This window comes from Larus michahellis, chromosome Z, assembly GCF_964199755.1.
Source record: "Larus michahellis chromosome Z, bLarMic1.1, whole genome shotgun sequence".
NCBI lineage: Eukaryota > Metazoa > Chordata > Aves > Charadriiformes > Laridae > Larus > Larus michahellis.
This window is the reverse complement of record NC_133930.1, coordinates 82,452,272-82,470,364: the sequence shown is the minus strand read 5'-3', so window position 1 is coordinate 82,470,364 and position 18,093 is coordinate 82,452,272. Positions and strand designations below refer to the sequence as shown.

General features: G+C 43.3%; 1 protein-coding gene across 2 annotated transcripts in view; it reads left to right on the top strand.

The window, feature by feature from the left end:
* Positions 1-15,423: 15,423 nt before the first annotated feature.
* Positions 15,424-18,093, top strand: part of TMEM161B (transmembrane protein 161B) — a 41,676-nt gene continuing 39,006 nt past the window's right edge. The window contains exon 1 of one of the 2 annotated variants that reach the window (XM_074569895.1): positions 15,424-15,522. In XM_074569895.1, the coding sequence (XP_074425996.1) occupies positions 15,520-15,522 (3 nt within the window). In that variant the 5' untranslated portion in view covers positions 15,424-15,519. The remainder of the gene's footprint in view (positions 15,523-18,093) is intronic. The other variant, XM_074569896.1, reaches the window with a different exon arrangement.

Genomic DNA, 18,093 nt, shown 5'->3' with positions numbered 1-18,093 from the left:
TTTAACTTTGGTGGAAGGGTGGGTGATTTAGGTGTGGGTACGTTTGGAACCACTGCGGGGGGTTGGGGGACACCACACGGCGACGTTTTGTCCTATAAGTTGGAAGCTGTCGCTTAACGAAAAAGGAAAGGGAAAAAAATAAACGTAAAAAAAAAACCCCAAGACCCTTCTTTTTTATTCGTGTAAACAATGAACAAAAGAGAAAAAAAAAACAAAAAACACGCCACCCTTTGGGTTACGGAGTACGAAACTTCTTGCCTGTTCTAAACACCAGGGACTGTAGTTAGGAGGCTCTGGGGCGCTCACGGGGGAGTAAAAAGCTCATCTTCCTCAGCCTTGCATACTAAGCTGCACATAATCGTTATATTTAATAAGTAAAAATGCAAGTAAATGTCAGGCCTTAAATTAACATGCATCTTTGGATTGCTAATTGTGCTCATTGCAAATTTGGGTCATTTTGCATGAGTGACTCTAATGTGGGGCTGAGATTGCCGTATAGCGCAGTGGATTCCTGATTCCCCGCGCTAATCCTGAGCCGGGTGATTGTGTCAGGTGCAGTTCTGTATGCTCCAGCAGCTGGTTCATCCTCATCAATGCAAATAAGGCAACTCCTACAATCAAAGCCTCGTGAGTCTAAAGCCTGATTGCTGAGGGCAGGCTGAAGCGCTGCACCGGCTCACTTTCAAATCACACTAACTGACAAGACAACTGTAATGTCCCTCCGGTTCAAAACCAGCCTTTTGCCAAACAAAACAAACCGACAGAAAAGAAAAAAAAAAATACAGCGACGTGCATCATTTTGCGGTTGTACAAAATGCAGCCAGGTCTTCCGTGGTAGGTGAGTGAAATAAAATATTCAGGTATAACCCCTCAACTTGAATAAAAGTCTGCAGCGGCGATAATTAACGTAATATTTGAATACTTATGAGGAAGATGGGCAGCCAGTGACTACTTGTAACGCGCGGGTCGCCTCTTTTCTCAAGGACGTTTCCTCAGGACTCCTCCAAAGCACTCCTCCATCTCCAGAGGCTGGTCCCCCAGCCCCTCCCTCGGGCTTTACCCCGCCGTCACGCCAAAGAGGAGCCGGGTTTTGGGGTCTTCCTCTCCCATCTCTTCCTCCTGGCTCTGGGGAAAACCCTAAGGAGACCCCCTACTGAAATGTCCCCTCTGCCTGCCCCCAAACTTCGGGTGTTGTCCTAGCTGCCTTTCCAGAAAACCTCCGAACCTCGACAAAACGTTGCTTGAAAACTATATAAAATACATACAATAATATAAATACAAAACGGGGGGAAATCAGTTTTTGCAGCAGGGGGTTACAAACCCTCACGGAGAGGGGAAAGCGGCGACCTGCAGCCCCAGCAGCATCTACCAGGGACTGAAAATCCGGCGCAGGCGATATTTGGTGCTGGAAAGCCGCCCGAGGCAGCGGGAGCCGCTCCGCATCCCTCCCTCCTGCCCGCAGAACGGCATCAGGCAGGGATGCGGGGATGCAGAGAGACGGGTCTCCGAGACGACCCACGGACTGGGGAGAGCGGGGAAACCAAACGTCCCCTGTAAAGTTTGAGGAAGGAAATACCAAATTTCCCTTTGCCCTTCCCTCCGCGCCTCGGTCCTCCTGCCCGCCCTCCTTCACAGGGCTTGTTGCGGGGGCAGCGCTAAAAAAGTGCGACAAGTAAACCCGACCCCAAAATCCCGGTTTTCCACAGCGGCTGCAGCCACCCACCCGGTCCGCGCCCACTCGCGCCTCTCCCCCTCCCTTCCCCTAATAGGATTAACGGACTTCTTCCCAAAAGCAAATCAGAATTTGTCAAATCGTGTGTGACAGTCGATTTGCTCACAGTACCGACTTTCTTCCGGTACGGAGGCAGCACCGTCCTCAGACAGTTTAATCCTGGCTGACACAGGGCATCTTTCAGGCAAACATTTGCCCCAGCAAAGCACCTGCACCCTCCTGAATCCTTCACATCTCCTTCAAGCACCCCCAAGCAGGGGGTCCCGGAGCCCCAGGGACCCTGGCATTTTGATGATGCAATCCCTCCGCGGGATTATTGCCGTGAAAGGATTCCTAATGTTTTGTTGTTTTTTTTTTTTTATAATCGTGGGTTTTTTCCGTAATCTTTGTTTTCTGCTCTGTCCCAGGTTCAATAATCTCCCTTGGGCTCCCCGAGCCGTGCCGGCAGGGGAAGGAGGGAGAGTCCGAGGGGGAGTCCCTGGGGCAGCCCCCTGGCCATCCCCTCCCCAAATCCCTCCGACCCTTCCCTGTCTCACTGGTCTTCAGACACTGATGCGACGCGCACAGGCTGCAGGAGGAAAGCAAACTCTACCCACCCAGAACAGGGCTGAATCCTGGCGATTTATACACCTGCAGCCATGCTTTCGGGTCGTGGCCCCTCAAAACGGGACAAGGCAGTTCTGGGCCAGCGGCAGGGCAGCTCTGTTCGCCACGGGCGCTGCCGGATCCCGGCGGGCTCAGGGGAGATGCTCTGCTTCCTGCAGGTGCTACAGCTATGCCTCCTGGTTTTGAAAAAACCTGTTCCGCTCCGAAATTCCCTTTACCTTAGGGGTTTCGGGTTTGTTTCTTGTTTTTTTTTTGTCTTCTTTTTCTCCCCTTCCCCCCCGCCCCCATCTTTCTTACACTGAAGCCCATACAAAGTCCCTTACTACAGCTAACATTTCAGGTAAAGTTTCTTAGTTTGATCTGAGCTCTGATTTTGCTACACATTGTGAGGGCAGAATGAGCAGCCTGCAGTTCTTTCGCTTCCAATAACTATAAATCTGTACCTCTATAGTTCTGTGCTGCTTTCTCTGTTTTTCACGGATGGGGACGTCAGATTTGAGTCAAAGGTTACTTGACTTTTCAGTAACCTTCTTATAGGCTAACTAAAACTTGGTGAAAATAACAGTAAAATTATTTTAAAAGATAATTACTTTAAATTTTCCAGCAGTCATATTCTATTCTAATGTTATTCTCCCTCTTGCTTTTAAAAGCATTTCCTTTATTTGCAACTGACGATCTTTGACGGTTTGCGAGGGGTACACGTTACTAAAACAATACACCAACTTGTGAAACTTAAAAAAAAAAAAATAGAGTGAGCCACACATCCTGAGTAATTCAGAGCTGATGGAGCGGTAGCTCCACTGTTTGCATTTGTGAAGAACGCGGCACAAACGCTTCAGCTGTGTCCAAACAGAGGAAATGACACTGAATATGCTAATGCTCTTTACAGCAAGCGAGTCTCCAGCCAGCAGCAACATCCTACATCCATTTGAACACACATAGGCACCTCTCCCCAACACAACCCGCGAGCTGTTTGGCTAACAGCTTTCCAGGACTAGTCAACAGATCGCAAATTAGACGAATTCCTCCCCTCTTAGGAAAACTAAAAGCTACCTTAAACTTATTTCTACAAGCCTTTTGGTGGGTTTGATAAGCTCGTTGTAGTTTGAGCTAGGCTCCCATCTTCTTCCCGACCAGAGCAGAAATACAGACACTAAACTCTCCCTGTTGTTTTTTATAATATGAGCCAAGGATTTCTGACTTGTCCCACTGTAAGGGCCATATATTTATTCTTCACTGAGGGAAGAATTGGGACAGGGTTCACGTCCCTTATAAACACACAAAAATACTTCAAAAGCCTGCTTCTGATCAGTGACTGTCCTTGAAAAATTTATTTAAGTATCTACTATTAACTGACCTATTTTAATATGGCACAACCTTTGCTCACACTTCTTAGAGACACCCTGTGTAGATGATTTTGTAGCAAACGCTCACTACATATTACTGTGTTCTTATACTCCATGAGTTATCACAGCCATTACATTTTATGAGTTGGGATGTCCATTCAGTATGGGCTGAACAAACAAACAAGGTAGGGGAATAAAAAAAGCAATGTAGCTCAAAAAAAAGCAGCTAATAATGAATACATGAAGATGATCTAATGGTGAAATGGCTCAATGATACATACTAAACACACAATTTCTGGACAACAATAGCATATTCCATGGTAAGAGTCACAGTTTTGGTCAACACAGACTATTGAACTGAGAGTGCGTGGAGTTAAACATTATACCTAAAGTTAAAACTAAGAAGTCATCTGCCATGGACAGAAACTGTACAAAACTCAGTTTTCCTCGTGGGTCAAGTGTGGAGAGGGATATAGACCAGAGTACACACTAGAAAAGCTCATCAAGACACAGGCTGCAAGATACCGGGGAAATGATAGAATGGCCCTGGCTAGCAAAGCAGCGAGGAACAGAGCTGGTGGGGACCGGTGTCTAGGAGGGGATGTAAAGCTCGGTGCCAATGGCTGCCTAAAAGCCCATGTACTTCACACCATCCTTAAGCTTGCCACAAAAAAACCAGCCCTGTACAGGACAAGAGGGGAAAAAAAGAGATGCCAGACCACTAGGTCATTTTAGGTACATGCCATAATCTTCAGCATTCATAATTCCACGTTTACTCTGGGTACCAAGCTTAGTTTGAAAGCACAGCCATGACCCTTACACGTTCATGTGTTCACACAACTACCGCACTGTTCCAGGATACGTTCTCTAGTGTCTCGAATTTACCCTACTTGTACAGCAGTTCACATGAAAACTGGAAAATGACCACATAATTTTTAAAACGCCAGCTCTGACCATTAAGGCAATACCCAAGATACTCTGCTCTTAAACTAAGAGGAGTAATTCTTGCTATGTAGGAGCAATCTGCCAAATCAGAGCTATCAAATCAATTTCATTTTCCATTATTTCCTGATTTTCTGCTCTTTCATTGCACGCTAGCTAGTATTTAAAGGAACATGGGAGGGTGGAGCTGGTTGTAACATATTTACTCAAGTAAGTACTCGGGTGTAGTAATGAGTTTGTTTTAAAATATTCATATTATATAAATGTTAGTTGAAGTTGACAGTAAATATTGAACAGACACATCAAAAGGGCAGCATGTCATCTTCACTTCTCCTATGTTAAGTCTAACATCCAGGCAGCTGTTTGCTTTGTTTGTATCCCTTTTCTTACAGAAAATTAATTTTTAAAAATTGAACCAAAACGATGATTGAGTATGACAGAAGAAGAAAGAATGAGGGAGTTTAAAGATCGTGCTGCCCACAAGAGATTATGACCAAATTCCCAGGACTACTGTTTGGTTTGTATCAATAATTAGTAGTTAGCTTTCTTTTCCAGGACATTAGAATGAAAGACACATGGAAGAGCGAGGTCTATTGTAATTTCTCAGCACAAGGGAAGCACCAGGCAAGTGCTATTACTAATAAAACCTTCCATCAGTTTTTAATAAGTGATGCATGACAAATAAGCGTTTCATAAGCATTCACGCAGATATGGCAAAGATCAAAAGCACTCCCGAGACAGGGACAGAAAGAAGAAAACAGGACAAAAAGTGGTGTGAAAGAATGTCTCAGCTACACGCTCCCCACCGTGTCTAAAGGCAGAATGCTCTGACTCCCTCCTGTATTTTACAATATGGTTTCTAAATATGGCAATACTTACCAAGAAAGCTGATACTGTTTACACCCTTTTTAAGCTAAAAAAACTCTCCCACACCCAAAAGACCTTAATGTAAATGTCTCCTCAGTACTTGTGCTCCTGAAGATGCTACATACAGGAGTCTGAAATGGAGGACAGGTCTACTGGACTCAAAATACTGCTTGTGTGAGGTGTGATGTGAACAGAGATTAGAAGTGGGGAGAGATAGTGTGATCTAATTTCCTCCTAATTTAATATTGACATAATTTTGTCTGCTACTTGTGGGTTACTGGGGGTGGAGTTTGCATTCCTTGTGTCCTCTACAATCCCTCTGAATTTGTATCGGTAGATTGATTAAGCGTGTGTAAACGCAAATATATTCCTGATTATGTTTGTTTACTTTCATGATGGAAACATTTTTTGTTTGTCTTTTAGGCTTTTTCGCACTTGTATATAACTGATGTTACTATTTGCAAAGCAGTTCTGAACTAATATCCCATTATGAATGCTTCCTTGTTCACTAGCCTGGCTGAGTTCAAACATTTTTGTAGAGAACTTAGTTTTTGTGGTTTTTTCTTTTTTTTTTTTCTCCATAGACAAGCAAACCAAAATGCTTTGAAATATTTATAAAACACTCACAAAGAGGGAAAAAGCCTCAAATGGCTGCATTGAATAGAGAAGCATTTTGAAAGCCAGGGGGCTATTTAAGCATTGTCTTAGCTCTTCTTTTTGCCCTCATAGTCAGAAAAGTCTTTCTGCAGAAAAACCCTATCAGAATCTTTCACTGCTAAGCTGCCATGTGCAGTTTTGATTAGACAGTTGCTATAAACCTATTGTTTTCCAACAGTTTTACACCAACAGAGGATATAGATGCTTATAAGTGCCAGGAAATCAAGATGCATGAAGCAAAAAGTATTTTTTTTGGGAGGCTTTGGCCACCAGCAGGTTCATGATTTTCAAGTTTCAGATTGAACTTTATTTGACATAGATGGTCATAGTCTTTGTGCCGGAATTCAGAAAAAATGCTTTCTTTTTCAAGTGCTGTCATGCCACAGGCATGCTGGACTCATCTCTCCCAACCTACGTAAAGGTCCACTCCTCTACTTACCTGGAACAGAGGAGGTGGAAGGGAAGGGTAGTGAAGGGAAGCACTTGCCCGATGCAGTCCCTGCGCCTGAAGGACCAACATTTGCACAAGAGACACATAAACTCATTTTGATAAATCCATTTTTTGGTCACCTAAGTGGCTCCCATTTCAGTAGAACCCTGAGTGGTTCAACTCAGCAGTACTCACTGGAGTCTAAGTGCAAAATCCTAAATTGAGACACCTATTCTCAAAATTTTAACTAAGAAGGTGGCAACAGCATTTTGTCTAGTTTTCTGTAACTATAAACATATACAATGTATAGACTCACACATATGTGTACATAAACACACAGATTTCTATCAGAGCTTTTCATATACACACACCACACACACGCGCGCACACACACACATATATAGTATTTCTGTCTCTCTCTTTCTTTGTGTACTGCTGAATATTAGCAAGGCCAGGTGCAGACCTGCCTTTAAGATTTGTGAAGAACACTTGACGGATTATTACATAAAAGACAGTGCATAAATTCTAAAAAAGACTTTAAACCATGCAACTTTCTTTTCCAGCGTGCTGTTAAACGACAGACTCAAATCTGCCAGAGTACAACTATCACATCAGCAGCGGAGCTAATGAAGCCTGCTCTCCTTTGTATTTGTGTCTTGTGCTTGGATTTGCTAATGTCTGAATAAGATATGAGGGCCAGCAGATGCTTTGCCTGCATTTAGTGTGCTCTTCCATGTAGATTTTAATAAGGGCTGAGTTCTCATTGCAGCGCTACCCTTGCTGGTAGCAATAATGAGGGTTTCCTCTTGACACTGGCTTCACATTTTCATCGGACTTGTAAGAACTTAGTATTTTTCAAGCAGGTTTGGTAGGAATTGCCCAACAAGCTCTAAAGTATCCAGGTGAAATGATGACGAGACTATCATCTACTCACTTGCACTCAAACATAGAGATTACAAACAGTTAAATTCCTTAGGAAAACAGGCCGAAATGTATAAGTATGAAAAAACATGCTTACTTCCAGCATGTTCAAGTTTTCCTGTGCCCCATGGTACTGCATGTTGCTAGAGAATCAAATTAGAGGAGATACCTCTGTAGCAGAGTTTGCCAGTAGAACTATTTTCATTTTTTCATACATATTTTTCAATTTTTATTTTATTATTTCCTTTTAATCTCAGAGAACTGAAAGGGCATGATTGAAAACACTCAGCTTTTTCAAACATGTCCCAAAACTCAAGGGTCCTGGCATTCAGAACACTGACTGTTCCAGCATCATTTACACAAAGCAAGTTTATAAAACTCATTGATCTCTCCTCTGTGTAGCAGAGAATGAATGCTAACTGCCTCGGTGACACCTCACGTTACAGAAGAATGACAGAGTTCTTCACGTTTTTACCTCAGGGCTACGTTGGAATCACAATAAGGCACACAAGGGCACAGCTGAAAGCACTCAACTGATGAGTTGTTCTGTTCCACTTTTTAATGTGAGCTGTACATCTCAACTACATTTATTTTAGACATTTTTGACCCAGACTCGTCCTTAGCATAGCTGTCCTGAAATAAATGGATTTACATTGGGGATTAATTTGGCCCATTATGCTAACATCCCTATTTCTTCATAATCGGCCTGTATCAAGATGTTTTCAACTTTCCTTTATTTTAAACTGAGTGAAGAATTGATCCTATAAGTAACACTCTGATAGGTAAAGAGAGAGGAGGGAAAAAAAACAACCCAGAGACAAATAAGTACAGGGAACAAAACTCCTCAATATCTCTTATTCTGTGATCACAGAGCACCATTTCAGCTAATGCTACCGAAGCAATGCAAGACTTTACTATTGGGTATAAACAACACATAATGAGCATCTATGGGACACTGGATAACTCCGATTAGTGAGGGAAGAGCTTCATAACTCACATGTTGGTTTACCACTTTGTTTTATTAACTCTCACTCATTAGACGGCAGCAGTGCTCTCAGCTACAATGACAGCTAACTTCTTCAGGGCCTGCTGCATGACGGGTCTCCTGCTGCTGGCCTTTCGGGGATTTTTCTGAAGAGAGGATCGCACATGTGATTTGCTTGAGTGTCGTCGGAAAAGTAGCCAGAGTCAGCAAATAAAAACAATGGTCTGCTTGGTTTTCCATGCATGCAGCCTTCTGTACACAGCTGACCAAGCCAGCCCTGTCTCCTTCCCAGACAGCATGGGGAAGTAGAAAATTCATCACTGACCTCGATCTCCTCTTCTGCAGAGGGACTGAGATTGGGGAAAACTTGTCTCCTGACCCCCATCTCCCCTCTGACAGAATGGAACTAGAACAAGAAAATGTCACTGCCCGATCCCCACCCACTCATGGTCATTCATCCTGGGGCCCCTTTCACGGTTTAGAGCTCTACAAATCATCATTCTTTTGAGAAATGCAGAGGCATGTGCTTCGAGTACCAATAGGGGGTGGGGGACTCCTACTCTGAAGTCTTACAAACACTGCTTATTTAATCTGAATCATAGAAGGAGAATATTCTTGGTGTGTCAAGTTTTTGTTTCCTTTTTAAAATTATTTTACCAACAGAATCAGCTAAAGGCTCGTAAGAACACTTGCAAGTGCTTGGAATACATTTCTGGATGCCCGAGGAACCGAGACACTGAGTAGAGGCTATGGCACCCTTGCTGAGCGTTTAAAGCATGCTCCTGTCAGGTTGTTCACTTGCTCCCAAGCCTCCAAACATACCAGAGTTACTTTGCTCATTACACTGCTTCCCTGTGAAGCAGAGGGTTGATTTTAAAATTCTCTTTCTGACCTGCAAGACCTTCAGTAGTCCAATTCCTGCAAACCGGCACAAGCCCTTTTCCCCACTTGCACCACAGATTTGAGTGCGCTGTTCATCATCTGCTGCTAGCTCTAATACCAAGATACCAAAGAACTTCACCATTTTTGCACTACACATCTGGAACATCTTGCCAATTTGTAGTCTGCTCACTCATGGTTAGATCTTTTACACACAAATGCTGCTCTGGGAAACTGTCACATGTACTGGCCCGTAGCTGATATTATAATTACATTCTGATTGCTGCTGTTATGACTTCATTTTTCAAACACTTTAGTGTATGTTGAAAAAATGTAGGTGAAACTTTAAGGTACAGTACAAAGAAGAAAACACCAAAACCGCTCAGTGCTTTTTAAAAGGAAATGCTACTGTCAGAGATACATTTATTTTTAAATTCTTTTAGCAGGTGGTGGTTAAGTGAAGTCACAATACACCACAGGCCTTTCTAGCTCTACTGCACGGCTCAGCAAGGCGGCACTTGCTGCTCTGTAACTTTGTAGGAAATCAGTAATTTTGTAGGAAAAAAGGGAAATGTGTGGTCACTAGCAGAAAGTACTTTCCAAGTTAGTTTAATTGAAGAGAACAGTAACCACTTCAGAAGTGATGCACAGAAGATAAAATGAGAAGCACCTTGTTTTAAGTGGCAAGTTTGGAGCCTGCGGTTTGATTAGTCTGTTGTCTGCTCTGTTCCCATTTATAAGAGCATGTGTTTTAGATAACAGAAGTTTTCTATACATATAACTATATATATGTGTGTGTGTGAATGTGTGCGTGCATGGCATAACCATGGGAACCAATATATAAAAAGATGTACTTCAATACATAGTTAAAATAATTTTCTCATCATTACAAAATATGATAGAGGTTGGGGGTGGGGATTAATCTCTCAAAATTTCTGGCCAGACCAGGATCCTGTGAGGGGAGTTACTACACACATACACAAAAAAATTAACCCACAGCCTTTGTAGTCATAACTTTCTGTCTTATGGCACGGTAACACAGGTGAAATGAAAACATTGGTGGCACAAATGCAAGTGTTTTCTCTCCCGCCTGATTTCCTATGAAAATAAGGCATATATGGTCCTGCAGCGTGGCTATATGTAAACTCAAATGGACGTGTGAATCCGTAGGCTGGTGATTTTTCATTCAGTTTGGAACCCACTGGCCTGCATCAATCACATTTGTAAAGTAAGATTCTCAATTATAATTACGCTGCCTGTGTGTAGGCCAGAGACATTGCAAATGCCACAAACAGACACCTTCTTAAAACAGAAACGTGCATTTCTAATCTGTCAATCATGAGACAGAAATCCACAGGAAACCAAGCTTCATTAGCCCCACTATTCACAGGACGAGTTCAAATAAGCTGAGCGGCCACCTACTCAAGTCAAGAGAACCACCAGGTAAACCCCCTCCCATTTTGTATGCTAAAAGTGCCTACGTTATTATTTTGAAAGGCTGGGAAATATTTTTATTTTACTCAGAAGATTCAGAATTATTCATCTAAACAGAAATTTTCCAGCCTGACACGCTGTCTTCCAAAAAAGAAAATAATGAACCCTCTCTGGAGCAGATTTTGATGGTTTTACCACCATTTTTCTTCAATATCCTCTCATGTGTAGAATTAGGTTTTAAGTGAGTCTCTTAATAGTCTTCACCTTACAAAAATTGAAAGAATCCCCCAAAATGGAAAGTTCAGGATAAACAGAACACATTGCAATGACACGTGTTCCCATTGTTTCCTTTAAATAAACTTTCCTTTAAAAATAAACTTTGCACTGACATAGGATTGTAATTTTTCTCATATTTACAGAGATCTATTTACGTATAGAGAAACCCAGTGATTTTAGGTAAGCTTTATCCGGCTTTATCTCAGGTTCCTCTTCACAAAATAATAGTAACTTCCCTTGTCTGGTGGGTAAACTCTAATGTCAAATACATGTTTTATGTGTTGGCTTATGTTGGACAACTCAAATCCCAGCATATCGTAGGAAGTGGAGCTCTTATTCTTTCCAGTACCTTTTCCTGCAACTTGTTTAAAATGTTGCTAAGTAAACTGCATTCTGTTTTTTTTTTAATTGGCCCTTGTTGATCTAAACTTACCTTCTGCTTACCGTCCTGTCATCTAGGGACTGCAGATGGTATTATAATAAAATAAATATTCTCTTAAATTTTGTTTCAGCAGCTCAGTTGCCTTGCTTTAACATTACATGGCAGACTTCTCATGTCTGTAAGCATTTCTACTCTTCCCAGGCTCATTTTCTAGAGGGAGATTTCTTGGCCTGTGGGAAGCTGGGAGATAAAATGCACCTTCAAAAACATTTATAACATTTTTTCACTTTCAAGTGATGAGGATCAGATGGAAGTCACCAAAACACTGACACCACCTCCTGACAGCAAAGTGCTGTCCCACAGATAACCATGAGATTAGATCTCCTTAGACTTGAAAAAAGGGAATCTCCTTGACAGAAGCTTTCCTCCTCTCCATTTCTTTGAGACTCTGCCTTTGTCTGGAGCAAGACTGCTGCCATATCTGAGTGCAAAGTTATTTCATAACCTAGTTGTGTCAGGAACAGTTGTGCCACAGCTCTGCTAAGCTTCCTTTATAGCCCCAGTGGCATTAAGGTCTGCTGGATATAAAACTGACAACTCATTAACTGTGACATCATGAGGAACTTTGAAGGCTGAGGACCCTATTTAGATATTTTCTCACTAAATCTGATTAAGATAATGATGTCTCCCTCACTCTCTTTGCTGGAAGTCATTACTTCTGTGACTATGACAGCAGAATAAGACCTGTGGTGCAGCATCATTATGGTCACATGCACTTAAACCGCTGATGAAACAGCTCGTCTCAAATCACAGCAGTGGAAATGATCTTCGTAAAGCAGGTGGGACAGTGATCAGCTCTAATACCAAGCTTGAGAAGGAGCCCTTAGAGATCACAGTGAAAATGTTCCTAGAGCTCTCATCAGCATTGTGAGCCCTGCTTCTTCCCACATGCAGAAAATTTTTCTGAACCCCTAATGATGTGATCTCAGCATACATTCGGCAAAGCTGGCAAGCTTGTCTGCTTAAAGTAGAGTTTAAGTCATGCTAGTTGCCACATAACATGTTGCATGTTAGGCAAAAAATTGATATTTTTTCCCGTGGAGGTTGAATAATACTTGTCATGGGGGAGGAAATGGTAGCCTGGAGGAAAAAAGAGTTTAATGTTGTGGAATAAAGAGAACAGAGAGGCTGCTGAGACCACATTTGACAGTCCAGAAATGGCTGGTATCTCTGGGGAGCCTTGCCTGTTTCCTGAAGAAAGAGGCATATGTGTTCCGCTTAACGCAGCCTTGTATCCAGGCAGCACGGGCAGCAAGGATGTCTCTGCTCCAGCCAATTTCTTAAAACTTGCCCACTGTGCGAGACAAGAGGGTCTAGGAGAGCACCAGTGCAGGTGAGACGGTGTTTGTACCAGCGGCACTGGATAAAGCATGGGACAATCTTTTTCAGCTTGTTCCCCTCAAAGGTCCTACTCAGCCCATATAAATCCTTTAAAAAAATCCATTTTTGCACGGTGATTACAACAACTTTGGCCTCATTTTTGTGTGAATATTGATTGTTTTTGTTGAACACCCTTTAAGCAACACTGGAATTAAAATACTAGGGCTCTGAACTCATGCTTGTTTGTTAGAGTTCAAGCCAACCGATATGTAATTCTTCTCTCAGTTAATGAAACAGCTCTCCTTGTTATCAATTTTGATGGCTTAATTTTCATAAAATGTCACCAAATTCTTATCAGTGATGAAATCTCATGCCAAAGAGATCCACAGGGAACTTATGAATTTCCTTTAAAAGACACACAATTTTGAGACTTTTGCATTCAGAAGTGTTAAATGTGTCTCACATCAGTTGTTCTCCAAATGCATCTGATCTCTTATTATTCCTACAGTGACGAATGCTTTTCAGTTGTAGCTTTGCCTAAAAATTTATGCCTAAAAAATGCCTAAAAAATTAAGAACTTACTAATTTTCTTTAATATTCTCTGTGTGCCAGGAACACACGATTAATGCTGTACACAGAACGACTTCAGAATCTGTTGTTTTCTTAAACCGACAGTGCTCTTCTCTACCCTGCTACATTTGCCACAAACATTGCCAAATTAATGTTAATAAATTGGGACACCCAAGACTTGTTGACTAAAAGGAAATGGCTTGAACAAGTCAAAACTGTCTTGTCTTTGTCCCTGGTACTATAATCTCTGGTATCTGAGAGGAATTCCTTTGATGTGTGTTTGCTGTATTATTTTATTATTGTGATGTTGAGTGGGTTTTGTTAGGTTTGTCTTTTAGCCACCACCTTTTTCAAAAGAACAATTAAAAATGTCAGTTGAGTTGTCGGGGTCCTGGTAGACAGCAAATTATCCATGAGCCAGCAGTGTGCCCTTGTCGCCAAGAAGGCCAATGGCATCCTGGGCTGCATAGGGAAGACTGTGGCCAGTAGGTCGAGGGAGGTCATTCTCCCCCTCTACTCTGCACTGGTGAGGCCACAACTGGAGTACTGCGTCCAGTTTTGGGCTCCCCAGTTCAAGAGGGACAGGGAACTACTGGAGCGAGTCCAGCATAGGGCAACCAAGATGATTATGGGACTGGAGCACCTCCCTTATGAGGAAAGGCTGAAAGAGCTGGGACTCTTTAGCCTGGAGAAGAGAAGGTTGAGGGGGGACCTGATTAATGTTTACAAGTATCTAAAGGGTGGGTTTAAGGAGGACGGAGCCAGGCTCTTTTCAATGGTTCCCAGCGACAGGACAAGGGGCAACGGGCACAAGCTAGAACATAGGAAGTTCCGTTCAAATACACGGAAAAACTTCTTTACGGTGAGGGTGACAGAGCACTGGAACAGGCTGCCCAGGGAGGTTGTGGAGTCCCCTTCTCTGGAGATTTTCAAGACCCACCTGGATGCAGCCCTGAGGGATGTGCTTTATGTAATCCTGCTCTAGCAGGGGAGTTGGACTAGATGATCTCTAGAGGTCCCTTCTGACTCTGAAGATTCTGTGATTCCGTGAAAGTCACAGTTTGTTAAGTCTCCATGACAGTTGTTAAGACGTTACTAAATTATCTTTTCCTTGGTACTTGTGGGTTGAGCGAGATTTAGACTCACTGGGAATTCCCCCGTTGGGATTCGCTAAAGGCAGGCAAAGTTTGTCACGATACCAATGGATGTGAATACATATTTTCCGTAAAAATACTACTTATCCCTTCAAGTGGAATGCTTGCGCTTCAGTTTCCAGTTCACAAATGACGGTACGTTTAAATCAGCCGGATTTACAGCAAAGCCGTTTTGTTATTTCAGTTACGAGATAACCACAATTTGCCGCCGCTCTTTTGGGGCTGGCTGTGAAGGCAATCCCTTTTAAGACAGGAACCATGCGGTAAACGCCACCAGAGGTGACAGGGCAAATATTATTTTGCCGTGGGAAAGCAGCGGGAAGGCCACATTTCCCTCAGGCCAAACGGCTGCCGCCTCGACGGCACACCGGCGGGCCCAGGAGGCAGCGGCGGACCCCACTCTCCTCAGGGCTTGCCGGAAGGCCACACTAGACCGTCGCATCCCCTCAGGGATCGCCGTTAACGGCTGCCATTACCGGGGATAGGCGGGAACGACCCCGGGAACCGCGAACCGCCAAAAGACGTTGGCGGCGCGCGGTCCCCTGGGTCGTTCCCTCCCCAGAGGCACTTCCGGCTTCACCCTCTACTTCTGCGCATGCGCCTCTCCCTCCAGGCGCTGGCTGCCTATGTAGCGCCTGACTGGAATGGCACAAAGAAACCTGCGAATCGTTTGCCCTGATGGACACCTCCCCTTCGCCTCCATTCTATAGTCCAAGTAGGTGCAGAAGAAGCGGCCGGAGAGGCGCCATCCGGGCGCGCCGCCAGCCCGTCTGCGCAGGCAGTTAGTTAGGCAGCTCAAACAGGGAGGTCCTCAGTCTGACGGGGAGCGTAGGGGGGGTCCTAGCGTGACCTCCGTGCGCCGGGCGGGAGCCGGCGGGAGCGGCGGCGGATTTATGTGCTGGGAGCGGGGCCGGGCCGGGCGGCTGGAGGGGCGGCGGGGGGGGCCGGCTGGAGCACCATGGTGAGCGGGGCAGCGCAGGGGGGACACGGGGAGAGGGGGCGGGAACGGGTGTGGGGTGAGGCCGCCCCTCTTGAGCCCGAGGGCGGCGGCGCCGGTGTCCTGGCGCTGAGGCCCTGCCGTCCCCGGCCCGCCTCGGCGGCAGGAACGGGTTTGGGGACGTCTGGAACGGTGGAGGGAGGGTTTTCTGTTGATTCCGTTGATCTCCCTTATTAGTTACTCATTAAGAAAGCACCGTGCCTTTTGCTTCCTCACGGCGACCTGACACCGGCACGTTTGTACTTCCCAGCGGTTATTTCCCCTTTTGCTGCTTTTCCACTGAGAAGTGGAGCAAGCTGTTACGCTTTGTGGTCTGTATCAGGTTTAAGGTGTGTTTTTCTAAGTATATACAACTGCCTGTTCAAATCCTCTGTAAATTGATTATTTAATTAGCTGTGATCTGGAATGTATCTAGAAACCTTTGCTAAACATTTTGGTTTTCACTACTGCTTGTTCATTTTCAGTGCTCTGGGTGACACTGCAGCCAGTAGTATATGCAAATACGTTTGGTTTATGAAAAATCCTGCCTCGGATCACTTTTCTTGACAGATGTTTTAGCACAGACACAACTTATTGTGCTCTGCATAATGCACAGTGGATGAGCTCCTCATAATGTAGACAGTAACAGGAGAGCAAAGTTTGACTGGTGTAATTGCCGCTAATGACATAAGCATGTTTGGATACCTGCAGCTTAAATAGTGCTTAATAGTGTTTCATGAATGGACCTCATTCACTATAAAGATACGCTTAATTTTGTACTTAGGTCCTAGTAACCATTTAAAACACCTGAGTTGATTGGTTCTGCCTTTAACATACTTATTTTACAGATATGGAGCACCATAGGGATACATGAGTGCAGGTATAAAAACATATTTTGTATGTCCCATTAACACATATATTTATCTTCCATATGGAAATAAATGTCAATATGCCGTTTTAACTGTAGCAATATAGTGTTCAAATGATGGACACCTTGTGTAGGGAACACACTTTAGAGTTATACATGGAGTAAAAGCTCACTTTTAACTGTTCTGATACTGAAATATTTATTCATCTGATTCTAGTAAGCTATTTTTAAATAATGTATGTTTTGAAATCAGAAAGGAACTGTGTAGGTATTTTTTCATTCTGTCTTTTCCTCCATTCTTTTTTTCTTATTTTCATAGAGGTTAGAATATTTAATCAAAAGGTCTTGAGAGATTCCTGTCGTTTGCAGGAGTGCATGGGTGCTATCATCTAGCTCTGTATTTGAAGCTGTTTTTGGAAAGTTGCAAGCAAATACAGTTTTTCCTCTCAGTGTAGGTCCTTATCTAAATAAACTGAGTGGTTTCTTCTGTTGCCTGATGAGGTTGAAAAATCAGGTCCACTTTTCTTTGCTAGTTGCTGGCAGTGTGGACAAATAATCTTTGTGTGTGATTCCATGACGTAAGCAAAGTGAAAAGACGATAGTTCAGTTTGGAACCTGTATTCTCCAGTTCCAAAGCAACAGCAGAATGAAATGTTCATCAGTTTCTTTTGCATCAAGAGGCTTATAAATCAAGTCACCAAAACAATTTACTGGCAGTGCTCTGCCAAGTTGGGACAGCCAGGACTTGTCTGCATAGTTGCAATGCCAGTTATGTTCACAACTTTAAACTCTGCACAAGTATCTTAATACTATGCAAGGCCTTGGTGTTTTAGACTGTTCAGCAGAGGCATTAGAGACTTTTCACTTCTTATACTTGGAAGGACTCCTGTAATGGCAAAGTCAGCTATTTAAAAAACAAGCGGTCTCGAAAGTGAGAGCTTCCATAGTTCCTACTTGTGTTTATTGGGGAAGCATGGGTAAACTAGATCTTTAAAATCTATGAGTAGTAATAATAGAATATAATCTTTTTTTTTCCCTTTGTAGTAGATCGGTTCTCTGAACTAGTTTTACTTGTAGTTTAATAATACATTGGATATGTATTAGTGTTCTGCAAAACACTAATTCTGTATTGGCTTCTTCAGTAATAATGATAACTCTGCGACTTTATAAATGCGTTTGCTCCAGTCCTGAGACTTGTACAGCAATAACTCCATTTGCCTATGTCGTGGTTTTGGCTGGATTGGCCAATCAGAATGACACGTGGCCCTCCCCTCCCCTGCTCCAAAGAGGGGAGAAAAAGAGATAAAGACACTTATGAGGTTAGAAAAAGAACTAACCTACTTTAATGAAAATATTAATAAATAATAAAATAATAAATAATAATAAAATAGTAATAATAAAAAGTATACAATATATACAAAACCGTATCCAGCTCCCAGGATGACGATTGCGTCACCAGCAGACACAGGGAAAGTCCCAGACTGGAGTCAGGGATGGACAGGAGCTGAATTCAGATCTGGAGTCAGGAATGCTCGTATTGGGATCAAAGGCAGATGAACAGACAGGGTCCTCCCTGGACGTCGGCTGTTGAAGAAAGATAACTGATGCTTTGATCCCTCAGCTTTTATATGGAGCATGATACATATGGGAATACCCTGTTGGTCAGTTTTGGGTCACCTGTCCCATCT